Genomic DNA, 27619 nt, shown 5'->3' with positions numbered 1-27619 from the left:
AGGGAGGCCGGGACAGCTCCCTGGTGGCCCCAGAAGGTCTTCCTGGAAGAGGTGGGCTTGAGCCAGGTCTGGAGTAAGGCAGACAGGGGAGGGGAGGGCGGGGGGGGGACAGGTTGGGGAGCCCCCGTGGCCGCCGTTCCCAGTCCACCCTGGGGCAGAGGCAGCTGCTGAGGAGAAGCGGCCTGAAAGGCAGGCCCCAGTGGAAACATTCGCTCACACCTGCCTCAGCGTCTCTCATGTGTTGTTTTAAACTCAAGTTCTGAATCTTTTCTCCCCACCAGTGGTGATTACATAACTGCATTTGTGTGTCTGGAATATTGCTCAGCCAGGCCTGCTTGCGCAACCCTTTCACCAGCGTTCCGCGGCCCTGCTGCCCTGACCTGTTCCCACAGTGTGCAGGTATCACCTAATCAGACAAACAGCTCCAGGTGGGTGCTCCCTGAGGCGGGCTCTGAGCTGGGGAACCCCAGGAAGCCACTGTGAGCCTTCCTAGCACTGTATAAGCAGCAGGCACATCCGGGGCTCCCCTGCCTGCCCCCCGCCGATCCCAGAGCTGCATCACAAACTGCTCATTCATCCCAAAGCTCATTCCCAATGGAACCAGCAGAGCCTGTGCCACCACCTGACCCCTGCAGCCCCTTCCACAGACACCTCCAAAACATGGCCCAGCTGTGCTCAGGGGGGGTTCCCCAACCACATCCTGTCCCCCACCAAGGGTGGGGGCTACTTTCTTTGAAACACAGCGAAGCCGTGGGCCTGCGGCAGGGGTCCCTGTTAGAGAGGGGCTTCTGCCAGAAGCAGACACATCACCCACCCGTGGCCATGCCCCTGTACACGCCCACCCCTCTGGACACACCCCTGCAACACCCACAGCATGTCCCTGAACACACACCCTCCCACACCCGCAGATGTTCCCACACTGCTGCAAAGAGGCCACTGCAGCTCTCATGACCACAGACACTCGGCGCTCAGCCACGCCACAGCAAACAGCTCCTACCCCTCCCTGCTCTCCCCAGCCTGGACCTGTGCCCGCCTGGACACTGCCTTGCTGGACGCATTGGAAATCAGGGCACATTGCGTCTGCAGGCCCCATGCCAGATGGGCCTCTCTGTCCTGTTGACATGGCCGGGGAGCTCCCGCCAGCCTCCCTGTGCTCTGGGTACCATGGCCCAGAGGTGTGCCCTGCCCCTCCTTCACCCTCATAGGGAGCCAGGATGGGATTGGACGGCCCTTCCCACGGCCCCGAGTGGCCAAGGGGCCTTCCCGTCACCAGGCTGCACTGGCCGGAGCCCGAGGCCCCGCGTGCACCGCAGCAGGAGGCTCCCAGGTTGTCCAGGTCCTCATGGCTCTCAGACAGGCTCGTCTCTCTCCACCTCCAGAAAAGCCAGCCCCGGTTTCCTCTTAATTTATTGATGCCACGGCTGCCGGGAAAGGCGCTAGGAGCCAGATTCACAGTGCGCCTGGAGCCAGTCAGGGCCGCCACACTTCACAGTTCCTTAAACATCCCCAAAATGCTGCAGTGACCCAGAGCCACGAGCGACTGTAAATCCAGGCATGACTGAGGAGAGGCACGCGCTGACCCAGGAGACGGATGGCCAGACACAGCGCGTACCGCATGGCCAGACCCGCTGTCACCCCAGGACTCCCAAACAGAGGAGACAGCAAGACCCAACCATGCTCCAAGGGGCTGCGGGCAGCAGAAGGCCCAGGAGGCGAGGGGGCCTGGATGGTGGTGGAGGGTCTCAGCCAGCAGCAGGCCCCCCAGCCCTGCCTCTGTCAGGGAGGCTGGGTGCCGGGCCCCGAGGGGGTGCTCAGGGAAGGGTCCCCATGGAGCGAGGCCATTGGCAGCACAAGCACTCACTGGGTTGTGCCCAGCTCTCTGGGGGTGGGTCCCCTCCTTACCCATCCGGCTTCTCTCCTCAAGATACCCGTTCCTGCTGTCCCCGGGCCTGAGGGACCTGTGAGTAGAGGCCTCACGTCCTCAAGGTTCATGGGCAGAGGGGACACTGGCTAGCTCAGGGGGACAGAGAGGCACAAGTGTCCCTCAGTGGGATTTGCCATCCCCACGACCCCCAGCGCACAGACACCCCCTTTACCTGGGCCACGCCCCCAGTGAGCTCCAGGGCTGAATGCGTCCCGGCCTGGCCTTGGGATCAGCTCCGCCCCTCGCCTGTACCAAAGACTCTGGGACCCTTCTGGGGTGTGTGTCCATACCAGGCAAGGAGTGCATCTCATCAGGGCGGGATTCCTGCTCCTACCCCAACCTTAGTGGCTGTGCCTGAGCCCCTCCTCCTCCTGCAGGAAGCCTTCCCTGAGCACAGAACCCCCAGCAGCCGCTCAGACGTGAGGTCTGCAGGGGACCACTCTCCTGGACCCGCAGACGCATCTCCAGGTTTTGCACAGGCCCAGCTGGCTGCCCAGCAGAGCCACAGATGGCCACTCTCCCCCACCTAGACACCTTGGGATAAAAATAAAGGAACGCCTCTCAGCTAGGGCCCCGCGAGAGCCACCTGCACAGGGCATGTTCCTTGAGCTCTCCTGCGGTGTCAGCTGTGCCGAGTGCTCCAAGGCCCGCGGGCGGAAACGCAAACACCTGAGTCTAAAAATACTGGTCCTGGAAGGGGACACAGCACCCCCACTTGGCCAGGGAGAAGTCATCTTCCCACCCTCCCCAAGGGTTAGGAAAACAGCAAGGTACCTGCAGGGACAGGCAGAACGAGCCAGTGCCACAGGGCACAGTAGGGCTCTCCAGGCACCAGGAGACCGTGTCCCCAGCACGGGCGCCCACCAGCACTGTCACCCTGTGGAGGGTCTGTAGGGCCCACTCATGCTCCCCACTCAGCCCCACCCACAGCAGGACTGCGGGATCCGCTGGCCATAGCTCCTGGCTCCTTCGAGGTCTACAAGGAGGCTCTGTGACCGCAGGACCCGGCCCACCCTGCCTGTCACCTCTCACCCCACACACACTCCATTGTGTCTGCCACGACAGCCCCCGAGGGCCATTTGCTCCACGTGGAAACTTCCCCACGTGGCCACAGGCAGCTCTAGGTGGGGGCGCTGGGCAGGGAAGGCATTCATCCCCCCAGCTGGGCAGCTCCCATGACTGGCGGGGCTTTGAGACCCCGCTGGTAGGTGGGTATGGATCATGCAGGTGTGTGTGCAGAAGTGTGTACAGAGGTATGCTTGTATGCAGATTTGCGTGTGCACAGGTGTGAGTGCGCACAGACCATACGTTCGGGGGCCCTGGCTGGCCCACAGACTGGCTGTCAGGGGGGCCTGTCGGCATCAGGGGTGTCACCTTTTTGGCCTCTACCTTGCGTCCGAGCTTTCCAGATGGGGACAGTGTGGAGACGGAGAAGTCGTTGGGGTCCTCACAGTCCCGAATCTTCGACTCCTTGATGAGGGAATCCAGTTTCCTCTTAGCAATGTTCTCTACACGCTTTCGATTGGTGGATGCCTGCAGGAGCCAGAGGGCAGCCTGTTGGCATCTGTCCCCAGCCCTGCGAGCAGTGGCAGTGACAACCCCCAGGGTCACAGCACTCTGCCCACCCCAGGCTCACGGAAGGCGTGTGATTCACCTTGGGGCCTGCAGGCAGCCACAGGCAGATCAGGAACCCAGGCCCACTTGACTCCTCCAGCAGCACGAGGCTGCCCAGGGGCCCCCAGCAGAGGCTATGTGGCTTCTGGCCCTGTGGCCTGGGAGGTCAGTGTGCCAGCAGGCAGCACAGGGTCTGGAGTCCCACCACTGGCCACCATGTGCCTCAGGAGATGGCAGGGCCAGGGGCAGACTTCAGGGCAGCCTCTGAGCTGGGATGGACACCCTTCCCTGCCAGCACAGCCCCTTGGGTGCCCCGATGAACTTGGAATCCTTGAGGGCAGGGTCTGGGCCTTGGGTGTCAGATGCCCCTGGTGCCAGGTTGGAGTGGGTGCAAAGCCAGGAGCACCGTGGAGCTGGCTTTGCCATCACGTGGGCCACACAGAGGCGTGTGCTGCACATCCCAGGCAGGAAGAGTGCTGCTGCCTCAGGAGTTTCTAAAATGGTTGGCCGCGTGGCCAGCAGCACGCTGCACAACTACCTCCCCATGCACGGCCCCTCTGGAAGCAACGGCCTTCCCTGCCTCGCAGCAGCGGCCCCAGAGCAGTGTCCAGAGGAGAGGAGATCGGCTTCCCCGAGCCCAGCACCTCACAGGACCCTCCTGACTCTGCAGCCCCCTGCCTCGGCCCTGGCGGGGACACAGTGACAGTGCTCTGTGGAGGTGACTGCTGGTGGGACCCCCACATCAGAGTTGACCTTAGAGATGGCACTGCTTGGAGATGAGGCCAGCACTGGCCACGGGGGTGGCTGGGCAGGACTACCAGCCACCCAGCGTCCAGCCAGACTTGGTGGGGAAAAGGGCAGGAAGCTGGGAAATCCTGTGCCAGGGCCTGGGTGGGCCCAGGTGCCAGTGGGAATGGGGTGGAGTCTGGCGTGGGACCCGGCCCCCAGTGCTGCTCCACTTACTGAGGGGCCAAGAGGACAGGGCAGGGGGAGTGGATGGTACCCCAAGAGTCAGCTCAAATGTGGGAGCTGAAACTGGGAACAGGCAGGCCTGCAGCTCTCATGCAGAGGGGTGGGTGGGCAGGGAGGACCCCCCCAGGCCCCGGGCCGCTGTGCAAATCTGCCCCAATGTCCCTCTCTCCTAGATGCCTCCCTTTCTAACTCGCCCCAGCAGCAAGGACGGACAGCTGTTCTTGGGAACTGCAGGCTCCACCCGCCTCCCCACCCCCAGCCCGACTCACGTCTCCATTGAGGAGCTTGCAGTCATCATCAATCTCATCAGCGCTGTCCTCATCAGACACCTCGCCTTCCTCCGCATCCTCGCTGATGTTGGCTGGGAGCTTCTTCCCCTGGGGGAGGAGGTGCACAATGGGAGGGGCCCTGGAGAAAATGCTGGGAAGCCAGTACCCGGCACCCACAAAGAGCCGCCGGCCAAGGAGAGGGGCCTCTTCTCAAGCTCAGTTTTGGAATCTCAGCCATGGGGCAGGGGCCAGACTGGCCAGTTCCCTGTGGCTGCAGCAGCGTGAAGGGAAAGGCCTGGATGTGCATGAGGAGGTCCTGAGCCAGAGTGACCACCATGGGGAGATGGAGGCCAGGTCAGGAGTGTGGCCAGCCTTCAGCCCCCCAGATATGCCCACAGATGGCATGATGCCCCTGCCTGTCTGGAGCAGGGCACTGCCGCAGGCCCGAGACTCTGTGTGAGCTGGTCCCAGGAGGGCAGGGCCTCACTCACCTTCACGAGGATCTTGCCCTTGAGCATCTGTGGAGAGGGGAGTGTGGTGGCATCTTCACTGCTCACTGATGACAGGTCCAGCTTGTCCCCAAGGATGTCAGTCAGATACTGGGCCATTTTCTTCTGCTGGATGACACTGCAGTGGTTCTCGATGGACAGGATCACTGGGTACCTGTGGCCCCAAGGCAGAAGGAGCAGGATGAGGCCAGGGCCTCAGAGGATGGGTAGGCCCCACCTCTGCAAGATCCCAGGTCATCTAAACCATTGAATGAGGAGGGGTCTTCACCAGGAACCCAGGATAGCTGGGATTACCAGCAGCTCTGGGAGGTGGCCCACCCATCAGTGGCTTTGAAAAGCAACACAGTGGATGGGAAAGGAGCTGGGAGAATCTTAGGGACTTGTAAAGACAGCATGAGCTTCTTTCCCCAATAAGAGAAAAAACAAAGGCAACGAGAAACTCCAGGAAAACAAAAGGAACGTTTGAAAAAGTCATGGTTTTAAAATGATGTGGACAAAACCAAGGTACAGTGTGGAGTTATAGATAGGCTGGGAAATAGAATCCCTTTGACCTAGATACTGGGGACACTGTCCTCTGAATGGCCCTGGGGTCCTGACATTGGTCCCATAAACAAGGAGACATAAGCCTGGCACACACCATCTGGTGGAACATGGTTATTACCTGCACAGTGCAGAATGGGGAGTATAGCAGGGACTTTTAATTATAAGCTTTTCAGCTTCATTTTTAACCATGTGTATGTTTTACTTGGATTTTTACCAAAAGGCAGCCATGATTGGTTTAGAAAATGTAAGTGATCCAGAACAAGAGGGCATCAACCAGGGCAAGAGATGAGCAAGTCCTGTGATGTGGAGTGGGCAGGCAGGGCGCAGGGGCTCATTTCCCCACTTCTCAGGCAAGAAACTGAGGCCTGAAACCCAGGGCCTGTAGGAGAACATTGTGCCTGCACAGATTACACTGGTCATAGGTGCAAACCTGTCCTGAGATCCCAGCAGGCCCCTGGCTCCTCCCAGCTCATCTCTCCTCCCAACATCCCCGCCCCTGTGCCCTGCAATGCCCTTCCCACCTACAGTCCTAGGGATGGGGCCAGCTCGAGACAGTGACAGCAAGGACCAGCTCTTCCAGGAGAGACCCATCTATTTCTGTTTCCTAAATCAATCTTGCTTCACCTCTCTTCCTTCATGCAATTAGCTCCTTGCCCACCTGCAAGCCTCGTGTAGCCAAGACTCGAAGGTAACTCAAACCATACCGGGAGGCGGTCTTCTAATTCCAGAAACTAAATTGGATTTTCTTCAATAGTGTCTACAGCCACAGCTGAGTGACAGCAAATTGAGTCTGGACACAGAGTGGCTTCTCAGGGGTGATGAGTGTGGGGGCCACAGCTGCTGTGGGCACTGACACCGGGAGGTGCCACCAGGAGTGTGGACGAGCTGCTCCTGCGAGGCCCCTGCCTAGACCTGCGGCCACACTCTCTCCCTGCCCCTCTCCTCAACCAGAGATGCCAGAATGAAACCAGCCCCCGGTCACCACAGTCACTGCTCCCAAAGAAAGGACATGTGGGTGTGGCAGGAAGAGCTAGAGCCTGGAGACCCTACCCTGCCCACCTCTGGGGCCCGCCCCCCCAGGCCCAGCCACTCACTCATTCTTGATGAAGGCGTATTTGTTGATGGTTTCAATGACGTCTTTGAAGAGGATCTTGGAGGTCAGAGTGTAGCCATGGTGCACAATGGGCTCCCCGTCGGGCCCATCCCAGCAGTCCACTGCAGGCGGGCAGGCCTTGGTCAGCCCCAGGGGCCTAGCCACAGTGAGCCCAGGCAGGCTGAGCTTTGACCAAAAGAGGGCCTGTCCCATTGCTCAGTGAGGGATATAGAAGAGGCCTTCCCAGCCCCTGCCCAGAGATCCCCTGGGGGCTCCTCAGGTGCAGCCCATCTCCCACAGCAGATGCCAGCCCACGGCCACCACCCAAGGTCCAGGGCTCACCCTCCACGCAGCGGCAGCCAGCCTGCAGGACCCAAGCGTACATGTCCACCCGTGACTGGGACATGAGCTGGTCACCCACGAGGTAGGTGTTGTGGGACGAGGTGATGAAGTAGTGGCTCAGCGGCTGCGTCATGTCCTGGTGCACATGGTGGTGCTCAGGGTTGAAGATGTCACCAGCAGGGCTCCTGGTGTAGTTGGTGAAGCCTGCAGGATGGTGTGGCATAGGGGCCATGTCAGCCCACCACCGGCCTCATCTCATGACCACCTGCCCCCATGCCATACAGAACACAGAGCACCTGTCCCAGCCCACAGGCTGGGCCCTCGTTGCCCCTCCAGCATCCCAGGACAGCTGGGCTGAGGGCAGCGCCCCACTCACCATCGATGCCCAGCAGCCCCTTACTCTTGTTTTCTGGGCATGGCTCAAACTGCTCGATGATGTCCTGGCAGCTCTCGAGAGTCACACCCGTCATCTAGGCCAGAGCAGGGGCATGAGCCCAGGTAGCCCATCCCTGGCCTGGGATAGCCTCAGGCAGCTCCCCCATCACCACTGTCCCCTGCCTGTCTCTGATTACACCAGGGATGACCACAGCACCCGGGGGCACTGGCCAGCCAGCCCCAGTGTCACATGACTTGGGACTACCGTGGATCACGTGGCTTTTGGATGGCTTGCTCTGACTGTGAACTCTGATGGCATGGGAGGGGCCTCTGACCTCATCAGCTGGACCACCCCACACCAGTGCAAGAGCTGTGGCCCAGAGTGGGCCTGGCACAGAGCAGAGGCCATGTGTGGGTGGGTACAGGACAGCGAGAATCTTCATGCCCCCTTGGCAGAGCCAGGCAGGCACAGGCAGCCCCCTTATCCAGCCCCTCCCACTGTCTGCCCAAGCCCCCACACACTAACCCTCCCAAGAGATCTGAGCACCACAGTCCAGCCTAGCCCAGCCCAGGCCGCCCCAGGCATCACAGGCCGAGGGACCTCCAGGGTGCTATGGTGCAGCTGGGCCAGGAGCTGCCCAGCCCACTGACACTGCTTCTTGGAGGTCCCTGGGAACATGGTGAGGTAACAGGTGGGGGAGCCCAGAGCCAGCTGTGGGCCCCTGGGGAGGCCCAGCAACCAGGAGGCCAGGCAAAGGGCACCAGTTGCCGGCTGGAGGACTCTGGCTCCTGAGTGCAGGGAGGGTTCCAGAAGGCTTGGGGCAAAGGTCAGGGAGGGAAGGGTCACTTCTGCCTGCCAATCCCCCATCCAGGCCCCGTTCCCACCTCTGCCTTTACTGGGACAGAGGACCTACTGTCTGCAGCCAGGTCACCCACAGACACATGCTGGTGCCACCCCTGGTGGCCAGGGCACAGGGCATCCGAGACAGTGGGGTCCAGCCTGGACCTAGCCTAGCTTCCCCTGCCTGGACCATGCCTCCCGGGCGTCATGCCTGCAGGACTGGAGAAGTGGCTGCCACGGGATGGAGCCTGGCAAGCTGCGCCAGCCAGGTGGGGGCATCCCGGGAGCTCAGGCCCAGGGGCAGCCCCAAAGGCCAGCTCTGGGTTTGTGGTAAGCTCGGGGGTGGGGTGCTGTTGGGAGATCCTGGGTAAAACCCACCCAGACCCTACCTGGGATTCCCAAGGCTCCTCCCACCACTCCCATCCTCCCCCTCAGACCATCACCAAGAGGCTGACGCAGCGCAGGTGGCCAGTAGAGTGGAGGTCCTTGAGCAGCACCCCCAGGCCGAGGCATCTTGGTCCCCTAAGGCTTGCCCTGTCCCTGCTCTCCTCCCTGAGGAGGGTCCAGAGTCCTCACCTGCACTCCTACGAGGCTGGAGGGTGGCCACACACAGTCTGAGCCCCTCCCACGGATCCCTGTCCCCACTGGGGCTCTGGCCTTCCCCTCCGCTGCCTGGCTGGACCTGCAACTCCTGTTACCAGGACATGCGGTACCCAGTCCCTGCCCAGGCCTGATACAAGATGGCCAGAGCCCTGAACCTCTGGACATGAGGTCCCTGGTCAGTGGGGCAGCATCCACAGAGCACTTGGCCTTGGCATTGGTCTCTAAGGATGGCCAGGACTTCTTGGGGTCTAGATAAAGGGCTGAGCATGCCTCTCTGGACTCCAGGAGGCATCTGAGTGTCTGCTGGACAAACAGGTGAGTGGATATTGTGGCGGGCCTGGAGCCCTAGGGGAGCGAGTCAGCCAGACCCATGTGGCTGGAACACAGGGGCAGGTCTCAAAGGCTAGGCCACAGAACCCTAGTCCACAAGATGCCCAACACCAAGGCAGGAGGCGTGGTCAAGCTGTGGCAGGCGCAGGGTATCCACAGTCAGGACCAAGCCATTCAGAAGCCCCTGGAGGAGAAACCACAAACTTCCCCTACCTGCTTGGCTGCCCCATAGGGTGCACCCTGTAATATCAAAACTAAAGCCAACTTGGGGGGCTCTCAAATGCCAGGCTGTGACCTGCCCCACCCTAATCTCTCCATCTCAGAGCAGGGGCATGAGCCCAGGTAGCCCATCCCTGGCCTGGGATAGCCTCAGGCAGCTCCCCCATCACCACTGTCCCCTGACTGAAGCTCAAAGCTCAGAACAGAAGGCGAGACCTGATGGCTGGCCCCCCAACACCTGCCCGGACAGCGCACCTTCTGCTCCGCCTGCAGGAAGTGCTGCAAGCTGGCGGCATCCAGGTGGTCCTTGTGGTTGCTGTAGGTCAGCATGAGCAGGTAGAGGTCCCGGCGGGTGGACATCATCTTGTAGAAGGCACAGAACTCTTCAAAACCCAGCGTCCCTTGGTGGTCATCCGTGTCCGCTTCCTGCAATGCAAGGCTTTGGGTCCCCATTGGCACCTCGACCAGGTCTGCATGCACAGGGGTCCTTCAGGACCACCCCACTCCCCAGTCAAGACCAACACGCAAGCCCAGCCTCCTCTACCCCACTGCCCTTGTCACAGCCTCCAGTCACTCCCCAGGGCACGGGCCCGCCCACCAATAGGACAGCCCCATGAAAATGCAGAACTGACGCACCTGCTTGAAGCCATATGCTTTTCAACTTCAACCCACAGCCCACTCCATATACTCACCCCACACAGCAGTCAACACCACCCACACGGAAGCCAACATCACCCACATGGGAGCCAACAACACCTACACGGGAGTCAACAACACCCTACACGGGTCAACACCCCCCACACGGGAGTCAACACCCCCCACACGGGAGTCAACACCATCCACACGGGAGCCAACAACACCCCATCCAGGAGTCACCACCACGCACACGGGAGTCAGTGCCCCCCACACGAGAGTCAACGCCCCTCACACGGGAGTCAACGCCCCCCACAGAGGAGTCAATGCCACCTCACATGGGAGTCAACACCACCCACATGGAAGCCAACAACACCCCACCCAGGAGTCACCACCACCCACACAAGAGTCAACGCCACCTCACACGGGAGTCAGTGCCCCCCACAGGGGAGCCAACACCCCCCCACACGGGGGTCAACAACATACCCTGGGCTGGAGGCTGGGCAGCCCAGCAGAAACCCAAGGTGCTACAGGAGCCATGGGAGTCCCATAGCAGCAATAAAGTCCCCATGGAAGGGGATGCTTGAAATCCTTGAGCCCTAAGGATTGAGGACTTTGCCTCACAAGGGTATGGGAGCCCAGGGCTGGGCAGAGCAGGGTGAGAGCATGACCTGCTTGGAGGTGACATGGCCCCAGTGTGACACCCCAGCTCAGCCCCCACTCACGAGGAACACCAGGCCCAAAGGGATGCAGTGCCTAGCCCTGCTCTTTAAAGAGTTCCAGAGTTCAACATTTCAGGCAGGGGCAGCCCTGACCGCTCGTTTCACCCCTGCCCAGCTGCTCAACATCTTGAGGGGTCCTACACTCCCAGTGAGCCGCCTGCTGTCACTTCGGCCCTGGCGCCCCACTGAGGATGTGGCCAGAGATGGGACGGGCTTGCCTTGAAGGCAGATGTGCCTTCAGATATGCCTTGAAGGCAGGGTTCCGCCCTGTGCCTGCTCACCCCAGGCCTGGCCACACCGACACCCAGCCGGCAGGTGTCCACCTACACTGGCTGAGTCCTCAGGCCTCCACGGAAGCCCCAGACTGGGCGCCCTGAGAAGCAGGAAATACCTCCAAAAGTTGAGGAGGTGCTGCATCCACCACAGCAGTAGTCTAGAGGCTTCGTGATTTGGGCTTCCAGACAAGCCCCACTGGGTCCTCTTCCCAGAGTCCACACAGGCTAAGGACAGCGTGCTCTCAGCAGCCCACCCAGGGGCTCCAAGGGGGCCTGTGAGGAGCCCAGAGTGGGGTCGAGGAAGCAGGTCACAAAGGGCCACCTGCACACTGGCCATGCCTCTCAAGACAGCTCAATGTCCTGGTCCACAGGAGAGCATCCAGGGCCCTGCCTTGGCCTGCAGATGTGCCTCAGCTGAGCAGGAACCAGGGCCGGCTCAGCACCATGGACAGCAGCAGCCACCAGCCTGCCACTGGGGACCAGCCTTGCCTCCTCCTGTGGCCACGATCTGGGGTGGCCAGGGGTGGTGGTGCCAGCTCCCCTGGGATCCCCTCTGAGCCAGGGGAGTCACCAGTCAGATGGCTCCATTAGCCCCTTTGCCCCTGTCCCCAGGGCAGAGCCCTGGCTGCCACAAGCCCTACACCCATGGCTTGGCATGAAGGTGGGTCAGGACCCCAGGGGCAGGCTGTGTGCCCACACCAAGGCTGGGATGAGGCCAGCGTGGCATGAAGGGCCCAGCTAAAGCCACATGCACTGGGGCCCAGCACACACCAGATGAAGCCCCGGGGGGCCTGGTGCGAGGTGTGAGGGTAGCCCCAAGTCTGGGGGTGCCCACTCACTGCACCCAGGACAGCCACGAGGGGACACACTGCAGCTCAAAGGGCTCCCATGGGACAGAGCCTGGGCTGATGGCCCTCCCAGGGGCCGTGGGACAAAGCCCAGGCCAGAGGCCCTCCCAGGGTCTGTGGCTGAGCTGGGCAGAGATGCGGCCCCCTCCACAGAGTGGCTGTGTGCCAGGGTGAGCCACTCACTGCTGAGCAGGAACAAAAATGCTCAGACAGTGAGGCTCTCAGGGGGCCTGAGCCCAACCCTAGAATGCCCCTGACACAGTCACACGGCATCTTTTCTTTCCACAAAGGGAAGCCACTGCTGTTGAACGTGCACCTCGGCTGAGCCTGCCTCGGTGCCCACCCAGCACACTCTTTGGCAATTAGGACCCACTGGGTCCAGCCCATTTCCAGCCTTATCTTAGGTTTGATGAAATTAGCCTCAAGCCAAGTGTTTATCCACCATGCAGGTCTCTCTGATTAGGCCGTGCCAGGCAATGGGAGCTGTCTCCAGATTTCCCTACAGCGAAGCTGATGCCACTTCTCAGAGCCCCTCCAGCCTGGCTGCAGGCTCCTTCCCTCAGCTCTGCAGGGCCCAGAGAGGATGTAGTACAGATGGGCGGGGAGGCCCAGCGCTCTGAAACTGGGGCTGTCTCCAGCTGTCTTGACCACCAAAGACCGGGGCCACTGGGCCTCCACTGCATAGGGCTGGAGTGCCAGGCCGGTGACTTGACAGCAACAGCTGCCCTGCCATTCCTCTCCAGAGCCAGCCCTTCAGCCTGTCCTTGCCTCCGCCTGCCTGGGGTTCCCTTAGGGAGGTCTGGTTGGACCTTCAGGCCCCAGAAGCCACGCACACTCGTGCTGGATTCAGTGAGGGACATCTGTCTCCTCCCACTCAGAGGCCACTCTGGAGCCTGCACCCTAAGCCAGCCTGCTGCCTGGGCCCTGGCACAGCCTCAACTCTATGGAGGGACCTGCTGGCCCCAGAGCTGCCCCTGAGCCTGAAATGTGGCTGGGGATGGCCCCAGGCAGGCAGGGAGAAGGGGCGCAGACGTGCAGACTCAGCCACCTGCCAGCCTCCACAGCCCAGCAGACTGTGTCCCCACTGGGGCCTTCACGAGCCCCGGGCAGTCCCCAGAGTGTCTGCGAGCAGCCAGCCCCTAACTCACGCACACACCCTGTGCTGTGAGCAGGCCAGCCTCCCTTGTTCCAGCCAGGCATGACCAGCCATCTACAGTGAGAACAGGCAGCAGCTGGCAGGAGCTGGCAGGGGCTGGACATGGCGGAGCTGTCAGGCTGTGAGCATGTGTGTGCATGTGTGTGTGCATGTGCGTGCCTGTGTGCATATGTGTATGTGCACGTGTGTGCGCATATTTATGCACATGCATGCATGTGTGTGCGTGTGTGTGTGCGTGTATGTGCGCGTCAGAGACCCCAGGGCCTGGCACTTGCACCCACAGAACCCGCTTTCCAAGCTGCAGCAAAGCAGCAAGGCCCCAGGGCCTGGTTTGCTGGCTCAGCCAGCACCGCCCGGAACCAGGACCTGCTGATGGGCAGAGTTTCTCTCCCCCGGCCCAGCAGGCTTTCCGGAAACAGAAACTAATTACAGACAATAAAGGCCGCAGCTCAGCTGAAGGCTGCATTTTCATAACTCCTAACATCAGGGTGGTTGGGCGAGGGTGGCGTGGGGAAAGTAACAAGAGCTGCTGTGCATCAAACTGGGCCCTGCCAGAGCTGGTGTACCCCCCTCAAGGCTGCGGGGCTGGGGCCTGGGAAGGGGGTGCAGCTTCATTTGGGCACCTGCCCTGAATGCCCAGTCCACTCACCTGGCAGGGCCTGTGCCAGGTGCCCTGACCACTTTCCCTAGAGCTGGCAGAGCAGCCCCCGGCCCAGCTGCAAAGAGGCAGCACCTGGGCACCCACCTGCCCGCCTGCCACAGGCCGTGGGGTGGCTGGGCAGGCGGCCCCATCCTCAGCAGCCAGCTACCCTGTGCAGCTTGAGGGCACTGCCAGGGTCCCCTCCAGCTCAGTCAGGGCTGGCAGGCTCCCAGCCACGCAAGCACAGCCCCCGTGCAGCCCTGGCTCTGGAGCCCAGGTAGGACTCCCCCAGCTCACCCTGAACATCTGCTTCACCCTCTGCCGGGGCAGGTTCACGTTGAGCTTGTGCAGCAGCTGCAGGACCTCGCCGATGCTCAGGCTGCCATCCCCATTCTTGTCGGCCTCGTCAAACGTCTGCTTCAGCCACTTTGGTGCCGAGTTAGGGGCCAACAGGGATCCACGGGCCCAGCCCTGACACCCCCACCCTCTGGCCTAGGGAGGAAGGAATAGGGGACCTCAGCCCACCAGCCACTTCCCCAGCGTGTGACCCCACAAAGGGCAGGGGCCCCCCAGGGTGAGCAGCCAAGGGGCCAGTCCCCGGGTCTGCCCTGCCCGATAGGTGCCAAGGATATTGGTCCCTGGTGCGCTGGCGGCGAGCCAGGCTGTCCTCGTCGCTGATGCCGGCCATGAGGTAGCGCAGGCCAGTGACCCAGGTGCGCGCCACCTCGCTGCTGGTGGAGACCAGGTCCAGCGACTCACGGTGGCTGCCATGGTAGATGCTGAAGCAGCAGTTGGGGTCGAAGCTGCCGTCAGGGTAGCGCTGGAAGACCTCCGACTGCCGCCCCTCACTCACCTCCTGGATGGAGTCGATGGAGACTGTGGGGTGGGGAGGGAGCATGGGTCAGGCCCCCGGGGGCCCAGCATCCACCTGCTGGCAGCCCCAACACAGCGGAGACCAAGCAGCCGGGAGCTCCTTGCCCACCTATGCAGGACCCTCGGCAGGGCTCAGGGTCCAGAGTTCAAGAACCAAGGGTGAAGATCTGCGAGACTGCACAGCCCCCCACGGCTGACCCGTGTCCCTCCCCCTTTCCCTTTCCTGTGGAAAAGACACACACCCACGAGGGACAGCATCCACCTCCCTCCACCTGCAGCCCCCAGTGCCTGGCTGGCCCAGGGCTCCAGGTTTAACCAGCACGTCTCCACATTTCCAAGGAAGCCCCTGGCCACCTCCGGGGCTCCAGCGCCACAGGTGGGGACAGTGGCTCCAGCGACCCCCAGCTCTGGGCTCAGGTGTATCAAGGCTCTTGTGACCTCAGGTCCCCCTGGGGGCTCTGCAGCGCGGCTCTCTCCAGGGGCCCAAAGTGGCTACACGCTTGGCAACTGCTGGGCTGAGGCCTTGCCTGGCATGCCTGAGTCCTGACCGTCAGTAAAGCCAGCGGAGACCCTAGCCGCGCCCTGATCCCAGCCCTTGAGGACTGCCATGTCTCTCCCCAAACCGTGGGACGCTACCGGTTCCCTGTGTGCCTCAACCCTGCCCACCCAACCCCTGCACAGAGCCTTCATCTCGGATGGCCCCTGCTCCCTCCAGCGGCCCTGCCCAGTGGCTGTCTGAGCCAGTTTGCACCCATGCCCATCCATTAGCACACCTCTGCGGAGGTCGTTTCTGTTTATGGGGAGCTGTGACCTCCCCAGCTAGATGGACTATGCTGTGCCCCTCCTTCCAGCCCAGCACTCAGCACAGGGCTGGGCACAGTGCTACTCGGTCCTCACTGAGTCCCAGGGAGCTCTGCCAGGCGGGCAGGGGGCTTGGATCCCTCCCACCCCACAGCCCGAGGTCACTGCGGATCCCCAAGGCCACTGAGCCCAGAGGTGTCCAGGCCTAGGGTCTCGCTGCTCCTCGGCCACCAGTGGCTGCCCTGGGAGGGTCCCTACCCTCGTGTCCCCCTGGGGACTCTGACCTGCCCCCACCCCAGGGCTCCCACTCACTCTTGGCCTTCTCGTTCTTGCGTGAGGGCCTCCAGCGGATGCAGGAGCGGTGCTCGTCCAGGTAGTAGAAGCGGACCAGGCCCTTGGAGCCGCCACGTAGCTTCACCATCTGCATCCCCTCTTGCATGGCACCCATGCACCGCTCCACTGGACACGGGAGAGACACGGCCGTCAGCGGAGGCACAGCCACTCCTCGCGGGAGAGACACAGCCATCAGCGGAGGCACGGCCACTCCTCACCTCGCCCAGCCCCGCCCATACCACCCTGCCAGTGACAGGGCAAAGGCCAGAGCCCAGGGCCACCTCCACCCCAGGTGCTGGCTTGCCTGGGTCACACAGCTCAGCTGGGCCCTGCCACTCCTCCCCAGATGGTCGTGGGAACTGAGGACCCTGCTCCCCACCCTGCTCGGCCACCTGCCACTCCCACCACCTCCTGGACCCGTCCTAGCAGCCCTGGGAAGTGGCACTGGGCCTGGGGCCCCGAGAGCCACCACTCAGACGGAGCCAGCACTGAACTCAACAGTGGGAAGGCCAGGCACGAGGCAAGACAGATGAGGTGGCTGGGCCGGCTGTCTGGGGCCATAGTGCAGTGGAGGCCCCTTGCCAGGGGCAGGGTGGGCCTAGCAAGCAGCAACCCCATGCCCCTGCCCCCACCCCCGGCCACAGGCGGCTCCTGGGAGCAGTAGCATTCCTGAGTGCCTGTGCCCCTGCCTGGGGCATCTCCAGGAAAGCCCCCACCCCTCATGTGCAACAAAGGCCACGAATGGTGCCACGAATGTCCGCGTCCCAGGCCCCGCACAGCCGTATGGACTTAGGAGGCTGTGGTGCCGAATCCAAGCTTCACAACCCCTCCCCTCCCCTCCCCCAGGCCGCCTGCCTCGCTCCTTCTCTCCCCTCCTCTCTCCATTCAGCCTCCTGCTGTAGCTTGCCCCAGGTGAGGGGGCTGCAGGCTCCAGGGAGTCCAGGCCAGAGTCAGCTGTTCCAGCCCAGGAACAGACTGGTCCCACCCCCTCGGTTCCTGCACACCTGCTCACAGAAAGCCCGGGTCCCAGAGGTACCATCTGCTAAAGCACAGAGACATTAATCCCTGCCCCAGGTCTGCACGCTGAGGGACCCTGCGGGGGGCATTGTGGAGGATCAAGGGTAGTACTGGCCAGGCCTTCTTGGGGAAGCTACTACGTGATCACGAGCAGAGGGGAATTGAAGGATTGAAGGCATGGCACAGGGGGCTGGGCTCTCTGGGGCACATGGGAGGTGAAGATGCAGGTATGGCTGCAGGGATTTAGGAGAGGGGTGAGGCAGGACACAGGGGCAGGGGGCGGGCAGAGGCCTGCAACAGGGCAGCCTGGACAGGACCCTGTCTGCCTCTGGAGCAGAGAGCCAGCAGGTCAGCCCGGACCGGGGCCCTCCACAGGCCACCACAAGACACGCACTCCGCCATCCCAGCCATGCCCAGCCAGTCTCCTCTGCAGTCTCCTAACGGCAAGGGCCCCTATATCCAGCACCAGGATGCCAGCCCAGCCGCCTGGGCTGCAAGTACCACTGATCCCCAGAGCACAAGGGACCCCCTCAATGAGCGCATTGGAGCCACCTGAGATCCCCCCTCACCCCCTTGGGTTCGGCCCCCAGGCCCTGCAGGTGCCTGGGAGACCGAGGTGTGCTGAGCGCACCTCTGAGCGGCTGAGGGGCAGGGCCGGCCGACGCTGCTGGACCCACATGACCCCTAGAGCACCCAGGGGGACAGGGGAGGTGAGTGCAGGATGGGATGGAGGCCCAGGCTTCCGCCACCTCCAAGAGCAGCCCCCACCCACCAGGCACCTGGACAGGGCCAGCACTCAGCCCAGGCCACTCCCCTGCCCCTTCTTACCCAGGGGGCCGAGCTGCCACTCTGAAGACAGCACCACACTCCCTCCAACCCAGAGGAGCACCTCCGCCAGCCAGGCCACCGTTCCCTTGGTCCGGCTGTCGGGGGAGGGCCAGGGGCCAGACATGGCCTGATGACAGCCGGGCCTGCTTCACGGAGGCCACAGAGGCCCCACTGGCCCTCAGGCAGCAGAGGTCAGGCAGCAGCAGTGCTGACGGCAGGACCTCCGTGGGGCCTTCTCTTCTCCGCCTCTTCCTCCTCTTCCTCAGGGCCCTCCGAAGCCCCCACAGGGCTGTGCCTGGGCCCGGCTGGCATTGGCCTGACCGTCACCTGCTGTCCTGATGGCCCCCAGGCCAGCCTATCCACCCTCCAGGGCCACCAAGAAGTCCCTGACGCAGCCGCCTCCCAAGGCCGGGGGAGCAAAGGACCTCAGACCCGCCCAGCCCCGGGCCCAATCCCTGCGCTAATCCCAGCTCCAGCCCAGCTGGCGGAGGATTTAGGCCGAGGGAACTCCCAGCTGGGGACCAGAGGGCACTGGGGAGGTAACAGTGTTTCCCAAGGCCCCAGGCCACCAGACCCACGTCAGGGCTGCGGGACAAGAGCAGGACCAACGGGGGGGCCCTCCTGGGACCCAGAGAACGCAACTGGAAGGCCTGCGGGTACCGTCCTCAGAGGACCCTGTGTGGGGTGGGCCTCCCCGCCATGCGCCCACCACAGACACCGAGGCTGGGCCTGGAGTGGTCCCTGCCCTCACCCCCATCCCTACTTTTAGGGACCTCTGAGTGGATCCCCAAAGTCCAGAGGCAGGTGGCCCGGAGCGGGGGCAGAAGTTCACCTCATCCCTGCAGCGCCCAGCCCCTGTGGCTGGAGAGGAGAGCCAAGCCGGAGCCCTTACAGCGACAACTCCCAGCCCAGGCCCAGGATGTGGGACCCTGAGCCCGGGTCGGGGATGTGGGTCCCTGAGCCTGGGTTGGGGTCTCCATGTCTCCCTTATGCAGCTGCAGCCCCAGCCTGACCTTTCTCCACGGTCACTGAGCCGTGGCGGAGGAGGCGGCCCCATGCCCAGGGCACGTTTGTCCCCGCATTCTGCCCTGCAGGGATGACAGCCGTCTGACCTGGAGAGGGGCCTCGCCCAAGGAGGACCCACCCCACCGTCTCAGCTCCCACTGAGGTGAGGACCCCAGGTCCCACTGCCACCAGGACCACACAGCCCATCCTGTTTACTGGCCTGGCACTCAGGACAGCACAGGCTTTCCCATCCCTGAGTCCAGGCCAGGACACCAGAGGCAGCTGTGGGAATGGGAGGTGGGCAGACCCCGGCTGAACACCAGCCACCGGTGTCCTGGCCGTGCCCATTCTTCGTGACCATGCTGGGGGGAACCCTGCCCTTCTTCCCACCCACTGCCCAGACTCTACTGGCTCCAGCAACAAGGACTGCAAGGTCCCGGGCAGCTGCCCTCCTCCCCCCCACACCAGGGGAGGAGTTTGGCCTGCAGAGCTCAGGACAGGGAGGTGCCAGGGCTGGGCATCCTGGCAGAGCCCTGGGGCCAAGGTCAGGCGTGGGAGGTGGCAGTCCCTGAGGAGATGGCCACGCATCTCCGGCTGACCACTGACGACCAGGGCCACACCCAGCCAGATCAGATGCAATCAGCAGAGCCAACCCAGGCCCCCACCAGGGGCCCCGTCATAGGCTCTGCTGCTCTTGGCGGAAGCAGGTCAGCAGGCGTTTCTGGGCTCTTCCATGGAATTAGATTAGGGAGCCATGAGCCGTGGGGAGAAGAGAGGGGCTGGAGTCCCGGGCGTCCTCAGGAAGACAGGGCCTTAAGGAAGGCCACCGTGTAAGGGGTAGCACAGGGGCCAAGAGGTGGCCTGAAGGCCTGGAGACAGACCAGATGGCCACAGCCCTGGCCCAGGGCCCCTGCCCACCTCACACTGGGCTGCTGCAGGCTTCCACTCTGACCCAGGGGGTCCAGTTCTCCTTCCTGCACCTCAGAGGCCTCCTGGCCTGGGACACACCTGCTCTTCCCTCACCCTGGGCCTGGCCCCAGCTGGGGGTGCTCCCGTCTCTCACCCATCCCTCCTCGATGCTCCCCAAGGCTGGGCTTCTGCCCCCTCTCTCCCTCCCTCCCTTGAGCTCTCAGCCACTAGCTGATCCCCCATCAGCTAGGGTTAAGGCTTGGAGGCCCCCACCTGCCTGGGCAGGGGTTCTGAGAGGGGCCACACATAGAGTGCCTGGCCCCAGCCCCACAACGTGGGGCCCAGGCTCCTGCACCCAGGCCCCCTGACCTCCTCAGCAGCAGAGTCAGAATCCTCCACTGACCAGGCGGGTGGAGGCCTGGCTAATCCTTCCTGACACAGGCCTCTGCAGGGGGCTGCCCTGCCTGCCCTGAGGACCAAAGGGACCGCCCACTCCCCTCCAAAACTCAGGCAGGCACAGAACCGCAGCTGCAGAGTGAAGCCGGGAGTGCCCCAGGCCAAGAGACGTGGCAGGGGCCCAGGCCCAGGGACTTAAGAACCCCTCCCCACGTGCTGCCTGTGAGCCGGCCCAGGGCCCAGCCCAGCCCCCACACAAGGTCACGGAGTGGGTTGCCCCACCCCCATGCCAGCAGGCGAGCCCAGCCCCACAGCCTGCACGGACCGGCCCTCATGCCCACCTGCCTGCCCTGAGCCAGGGGCCGGCCATCCCAAAAGCCCACGGGGAGGCCAAGGAAGCCACACTCTGCTCTGCAGTTCCACACAGGGCCCAGCCCTCAGCCATGGTCCACACCCACCCCCAGGCCGCCTCGGCCCCTCCCGTGAGCCTGAGCCAGGACACCTGATGTGGGAGCTCAGGTGGGATTGTAGCAACGCACCTGGCTGTGGGCCCACACGGGAGGCCAGACTGGGAGGGGCCTGCAGTCCTGGTCGGGCAGATACAGGCTCCGTCGGGAAAAGGAGGGCCCTGGCTCACTCGCTGCTTCCCCAGGTCCCTGCACACCACAGTGGGGCTCCCCAGTCCTCAGAGCGCTGCCTGACCCCAGGACATCCCTGGGGCAGGGACCTCGAAGTCCTCCTCCCTGCCCAGTCCCTGTGAGGCCATGACCCAGCACACAGCAGGCGCTGGCTGGACACAGGTGGACAGGGAGGGACAGGCAGGACAGAGGCGGCTAAGGCCACCAGGCCTGCTCTGAGGAGGTGACAGGAGCCAGCGTCCACACTGGTGTCCTGGGTCCAGCTCTTGAGGGTCTGGCCGGCTTCAGCCTTGGGCCTGGAGAAGCTTCCCACACAGATGCACCCAGACGGGCGGATGGGCAGACAGACGGGCAGACGGGGCCGCACCCCAGTTGGGGAGAGTGCACAGGAGGGCTCTGCAGGCCCCAGGGTGACACGCAGAGGATGGCGCCCGTGATTCCCTGGACTCGGCCCCCGCACCTGGGCTGCACCGGCCCGCCCTGACTGCCTGGCCCTGGCGGCTGCTGGGAAGCAGGGGTCCTGGACCTGCCCCCGACCTTGGGTTGTCCTCCCTGTCTCAGTGCCTCAGTTTCTCCACTGTGAGAAGTTTGCTCCTGCAGCCCCTTCCTTTCTTCCCAAGGCTGGAACCGGGCAGGTGGCAGCTGATTAGAGGAAGAGCGCGCGCTGTCAGAAGCCATGGCGGTGTTGGCTTAATTTTGTTTTTATGGCGGAGGTCGATCTTGTCTTAACACAGCAGGCAGCACGGGCCTCGAGGCTGTCATCAACAAGGGGCCGGCGGTGGCTCAGCATCTCCGCCTCTCCCCTGGGGAAGGCTGGAAAATAATTGAATCTTCCAACAAAACCCACAAATCACACCCACAGGCCTCCCGGCGTGTACACACACACCCGGGGCAGCTTTGGGTACTGCAGCCCCTCCCACGACGGGCACGGGAACTGCACACGCCCCTCCACCGACCTCTTCCATTCGCAGGGGCCCCACCTCTTCCAGGCCTGTCCAGAGGTGGCCCTGGCTGCCTCTAAGCCCCCTCCTCTCCCGATGCTTGCTGCCTTTCAGCAGGACTTTTCAAAGGACCTCCCTGGGCCCACCCGTGTCTCCCTCCGAAGCCCCCACAGGGCTGTGCCTGGGCCCGGCTGGCATTGGCCTGACCGTCACCTGCTGTCCCAATGGCCCCCAGGCCAGCCTATCCACCCTCCAGGGCCACCAAGAGTCCCTGAGGCAGCCGCATCCCAGGGCTAGGAGAGCAAAGGACCTCAGCAGCAGTGAGGCATGAGGGCCGGACACTCCTGCAGCCGTTCCTGGACTGTCTCTTCCACAGCCCCCGTGCCCCTCGCAGCCCCAGCATCCCCCTCCTGTGCTGCCCCCAAGGGCCAGCCCAGCATGCAGGAGGGGCTGAGGCTGTGCTTGGGTGGACGGGAGGGAGGAGGAAGTGGCCACCTTGCCCCAGCCACGGTGCCCACTGGAGATCAGCCGGGCCCCTGGACTGGCGCCGCACGGGAGGGAGGGCCAGGCCCACACACATATGGCGGAGATTATTTAAACGTCTGAGAGAAGCGACTTGTCCCCCCGCACGTCTGGGAGCCTCCGCCCCAACTATTTTTATTTTATCAGGAGTGTGAGTCGGTACCTCGAGCCCTCCCCACAGGCAGGACCCCAGGGTGGTCGTGCTAGGAGCCCAGGGATCCCGGAACCAGGCTGGGCCTGAGGGGTCCCAGCAAGGGCAGGGGAACCAAGGGCAAGTGCCTGGGGCCCGTGGGGCTGGGGCCACCCTAGACACACCTGGAGGGCACCACAGGGACAGACGCTCTGCCCTGTCCTCTGGCAGCGCCCTCCGTGTGGCAGCCACTCCAGCTCTCAGCAGGAGGTGGGGGCGTTGTGGAGGGAAGGGCCTGACCCCATGGCAGTACCCAGCTCGGCAGGGGAGCAGGCCGGAGGGGGCCCTGGGGCCTGACTTTGTTCTACCCCCTTGGGTGGCTCCTGGTCCATGTGCACAGAGCCCTGGGGGAACTGGAATGGCCAGTGCCCTAGAGGGTGGGGACAGATTCTCGATGGCCAGCCATACTCCATCGGCTGCGCCGCCTGACCTGCCCTCCACCTTCCACCGGCCACAGAGCAGGGGGAGGACAGCAGCCAGGCTCATGCTCCCCTGGTGGCCCAGCTGCTGCTAGAAGGATCTGGCTCCCACAGGGCCCAGAGGGAGGGCCAGCAGACACCTTTCTTCTGCCATCTGGCCACCCGGTGTGGAGGGATGGACAGGAGGGCTTGTGATGGTCACAGGTGTCCAAAGCAGTCCCAGTTGCACAGAAAGGTGCCCCTCGTCAGGAACTTAAGGCCACTGGACCCTCCAAGCAGCCAGCAGTGGCAAGTGGGCAGGATGGCCTCTGAGGCCAGGTGACCCATGCCCTGTACCTTCCCCCAGAGCAGCCCCTTCTTGTGCAGGTGGGCGCCTGCCCAGCCCTGGCCTCCACACTCTCCAGCTGGCCCCCTGTGGCCAAGGGGGCCCCAACATCTGGCCTTTCTCTGGCCTCTTCAGCCAGGGCCAGGTCCCCATCTCAGTGAGGGTCCCTCCCGGAGTGGGCTCCCCTTCCTGCCCCCTCGCTGTCCCCAGCCATCCCTAGCTGGTGGCAGCCCAGCTCACAGCGGCGGTATTAATCGCACTTGACAGCCCCGTCAGGGGGGGGACCCTATTAATAGCCCATTTCACGGCTTTCCCTCCCACCGCAAGTGTCCCCCATTGTGTGTCCCTGGAGGCTCCTGTCCCTGCCACAAGCCACTGGCTTCTCTGAGGCCCTGGCTGCCTCTGCCCTCACTGAGCAGGGCATGGCCAGCAGGGGCATTGCACCCGCCTGGCCTGGGGCTCTCTGAAGGCAGGTGCACGGCTTTGCCCCCAGCCACTGTCCAGGACACCCCAGAGGAGCTGCAGAGGGAGCCAGGCTCGTGGCAGCCACAGTGGGGGAGCCTTTCCTGAAAAGTCACCAGATGGAGCCTGGCCTGCCAGCTGGGAGAGAGGGATCTCCTGCTGAGTGAGGGGAGGGGGGTGCAGCTCCAAGGGGAGGGTCCTCGGGCCAAGTGGGTGGAGCCAGCCCTGCCCCCAGCCCAGAAACAGGGGCGGGAGGGAGGGTGGCAGCTGGGCCGCTGCCAGGCAGAGCAGGCATGGAGCCACGAGGAGGCGAGGAAACAGGAGGCTGAGCCCGCCACATCCGTCCCGGCACGGGGCTGCTCTTCCCGGCCAGAGCACCTCAGGCCACCGCCAGGCCGGGGAGCAGCTTCCTCGAGCAGCCCCATGAATGCTCTGCCAGAGAGTCTCAGACAGAGAGGGTGTCCTGGAGATGGAGCTGGCCCTCCGAGCTTCCCTGCCTGAGTTTCTGGCATCTTGTATAGTCGTTCCATCCCTGTCTGGACCTCCCTGCTCAAGCTGGCCCTGGGGCTGGGCTGGCTGCCCTGTCTCCCACTCCTGCCTTTTGGGAGCCAGTGAGGTGCTCCCTGGGTCGGCCCCCACCCACACACCAGCTGACCCAGGAAGGGCACAGGGCTGCCCCTGAGAACTGGGCCGCCCGAAACCCAGTCCTTGGTCAGCTCCACAACAGGGGCCTGAAAGTCGGAGCAGCCAGGGGCCTGATCAATGTGAAATCAAGACCACTCAAGTCCCTCAGAGGTGTGTTCCTGGGTCGCCAGGTCTGAGCGGTGGAAGGGACCTACTCCCAGGACAGTGTGGCCACCGTCCCCAAGTCAGAGCTGCATCATGGTGCCTGGGACCTGCCTGCTGAAAGAGCCCCCTGTGGCCCTCACCCAGGTGCTGCTCTCTGGGGCAGAGCTGGAGGGGGTTCCACAGTCCCACCAGAGTGGCTCACTTTTGTCTCCAGTGACCGTCAGCCACAAGGCCCCCTCTTGGGGTCTTCACCCAGCTAGCATGGAGGCCCCCACGCCTGGGGCCACTGCGGTGAGTGACTTCTCAGGAGCCAGAGGAAACGTCCTGTCCTGGGGATGGTGTCCACCAACTCCACCCTGCCCCCACGCGGGAGGCCCGCGCCCACTCGCCTTTCCCACACAGGAAGTCCGTCCAGCCGGCGGGAGCCCACGTACGCAGTGCTGGGAGCAAAATCCCGGGAAGAAACAGGCACGTTGGATTACTCATCCCCTTCCCCAACTCCTCCCCCAGCCCACCCTCAATGAAGGTGGAGCCATTGGGCCTGGGTTCCCGAGAGGGACCCAGGCACCCCACACACACCTGCCCCAGCAAAGGCCACTGCCCGGGCAGGGCCGGCCCATGGCTTCTCCAGGAGAAGGTGCCAAGAACTGGGACGCCATCGTCATCAGCTCATTAGCTGTGCAGATGGAGGGCTGGACCCAGGACACCGGCCCATCTGCTCCGTCCTCGGCGGCACGTGGAGTCTGTAAGGACCGTTCTGCTGGCTCCCTTCCCTCTGCCCAGAGGATGCAGGCACGGAGGGTGGGCTCAGAGCCACTCCCGCCACTGCCCCCTCCTAAGACTAGGCCCTTCCCTGGCCAGCTGCAGACCCCAGGTGTGCTGGGTCTCCTGGAACCTGGGGCTTTGAGGCCACCTGGCAGCAGCCAGCCCCTGTCCATAGCAGGCAGGCATCCTGAGCCCAGTGGCCAGTGCAGGGCAGTGACTCCAGGGAGCTCTCTGCAGGCCAGACAGGCAGGAACCAGGGACACCGTGCCCAGGAGAGCCCTGGGATGGGGGCTGCGGTCAGCCAGTGGGTGCACCTGGAGTGACCTGAATATACAATCCATCCTACAAACAGTGTCTTCCCAGCAGCCCTGGTTACACCTGCCACGCTATCCTCCATTCAGAGAGGGCACCTCCACTGGGAGTGGGACAGAGGAGGGGACAGGCACCCTGGAGCAGCTGCACAGGCCAGGCACGGCATGACCACTTTGCAGACACGCTTGCTCTGAATGCTCACAGCCACGCTGTGAAAGCACCCCATGCTATCCCTCTCGCCCATGGAGGCTCAGAGAGGCTCAGTCTCTTGTGTGAGGTCACACGGTTCATCAGAGGCAAAAACCAGCAACCCGTCCCCAGTCTGCCCAGCAGCAATGCCATGTCCCACCCCACATGTCCATGCCAATCAGAGGGCAGAACAAGCAGGTTCCAAACCACCAGGAGGCAAGTTCCTACTGTCCCTGGAAACCCAGGAAGTTCCTCCTGGTGTCCGGCCTGAGCCACTCCTTCTGCAGCCGTGGCCACTGTCCCCCTTCACCTTTTCCTCTCCCCGCCCCTGGCCGAGAGCTAGCGCTGTTTTTGAGGAGCTGGAGACCCTGCCCCAGCCAATGCTGAAGGGGCCTGCCCAGGATGCCCTTCGGAAGCTCCTGCTGTGAACAGCCCCGGGGCTCCCACCACCCCTGCTGCTCTGCTCTGTCTGCGCAGGGCAATGTCTGGCTCCCAGGTCAGGAAAGCGTGACAGGTCACAGCAAGAAATCTCCAACCTGGAGCGGAGCGGGATGGGCCAGACCAGAGTGTAACTCCAGGGAACCCTGAGGACGCACATCAACTGCAGGTCCCCAGAGAAAGGAACAGCTGTCCCTGTCCATGGTGCTGACTGCAGCTCAGGGCCACTTCTGCCAACCTGGATCAGGGGCTGGGGTGGGGTTGGGCCAGGAGAGCCCCCAGAGCCAAAAGCCAGAGCCTACCAGTCCCTGGCACCCCCAGACCTGCCCCCCCAAGCAGTGTGCATCCGCTGGGATCAAGCTGGAGGTCAGGACCCGTGTTGGCATGGCTGAGGGTGCTTCCCCCACCGCCCCGCCCCCCTGGACTGTGTTGGATCCCTTGCAGGGAGCAGACCCTCTCGCTTCCAGGTGTCAGCACAGGGGCAGATGAGGCAGGGTGGGGGCGCCAAGGGGTGGGGGCAGCATCCCTCCTCTGGGACCAAGTCTGAGGGATGTGCAGGTAATGGGGTCATTGGGCCATGCTCGCGGAGACCCTGCTGGGAGGAGCTCTGCACTGCCCACGAGGGGTCAGTGGGTCACCAGTGAACAGGTCCGGTCCTGGGTGGGTCACCAGTGAACAGGTCCGGTCCTGGGCTCCCCACGGGGACCATCACACACCCCTTCTGGGACCCCACCTACCCCCTTACCTTGGTCCTGGCTGAGCCCACCTGGGGGCCCAGGCTCTTCCATGGCCGGCGGGTGCCAATCCCAGTTACCGGCACGCCCCTTGGGACACCGGGCCCTGTGCTGGCCCCCGGCGTCCCCTGAGCCCCAGCCCGAGCAGGGGCACCCCGCGCGCAGAGCCCATGCCGATCGCAGCCCCACACGCTGCCGCGCCCGTGAGGAAGGCGAGGGAAAGGCGGGACGGGGCCGCCGCTGGGACCGCCCCTCCCGTGGGAGCCCCGCCCACTTAACCCATGGCTGCCCAGCCCGGGCCCAGCAGCCTCTGCTGGAGTTGGGAGGGAGGGCACCTGGGCCGGGGTCTCTGGCGGGAGCTGAGCTGGCTCCGCTGAGAGGCCAGAAGGGGAGGCGGGTTGGCTGCTGGCTCTTCCCATAGCAGCTTGAGCGACCACCCACCGTCCATCCTGTCCTCCCTCCCTCCCTTCCGGCGGGGCTCCTCCTACTGAGGGGTGGCTGCACCCCCAGGACCAGAGCCAAATGCTCCCTGGCTGGCTGCCCCTCCACCACAGGGCCCCTCTGGTCATTACACCCCAGGCCCCGCAGGCTGCAGCCAAGAAGAGCCACTCACCCCAGGAGGGCCTCTGGGAAGGGCTGAGCACTGCCAAGGGTCATTGAGGTGACATTTCACTGGCTGCCCTGGGGGGCGTCCAGCATTGGGGTAGGCCAAGTCCCAGCAGTAGCTCCTGGTGATGGTGACCGTGACGGCTGTAGCCCTGCGTGCTGCTACACCCCTTCCTGTGTAGCAGCACATCCCATGAGGGGTGTTCTGAAAGGTACCAC

At 63.6% G+C, this 27619-nt stretch overlaps 1 protein-coding gene across 2 annotated transcripts in view; it reads right to left on the bottom strand.

Moving 5' to 3' along the window:
- Positions 1-26991, bottom strand: part of PLCH2 (phospholipase C eta 2) — a 36897-nt gene extending 9906 nt beyond the window's left edge. For both annotated transcript variants that reach the window (XM_030805379.1, XM_030805378.1), the window contains exons 1-11: positions 26806-26991; positions 15895-16041; positions 14541-14784; positions 14206-14335; positions 9890-10060; positions 7643-7736; positions 7267-7470; positions 6926-7046; positions 5271-5442; positions 4780-4887; positions 3314-3457 (exon numbers count right to left, since the gene is read on the bottom strand). In XM_030805379.1, the coding sequence (XP_030661239.1) occupies positions 3314-3457; positions 4780-4887; positions 5271-5442; positions 6926-7046; positions 7267-7470; positions 7643-7736; positions 9890-10060; positions 14206-14335; positions 14541-14784; positions 15895-16041; positions 26806-26848 (1578 nt within the window). In that variant the 5' untranslated portion in view covers positions 26849-26991. The remainder of the gene's footprint in view (positions 1-3313; positions 3458-4779; positions 4888-5270; positions 5443-6925; positions 7047-7266; positions 7471-7642; positions 7737-9889; positions 10061-14205; positions 14336-14540; positions 14785-15894; positions 16042-26805) is intronic.
- Between the last annotated feature and the right edge of the window lie 628 nt (positions 26992-27619).

This window comes from Nomascus leucogenys, chromosome 24 (assembly GCF_006542625.1).
Source record: "Nomascus leucogenys isolate Asia chromosome 24, Asia_NLE_v1, whole genome shotgun sequence".
Classification (NCBI taxonomy): domain Eukaryota; kingdom Metazoa; phylum Chordata; class Mammalia; order Primates; family Hylobatidae; genus Nomascus; species Nomascus leucogenys.
Note: the sequence above shows the minus strand (reverse complement) of the source record. Positions and strands in the feature narration are given on the sequence as shown.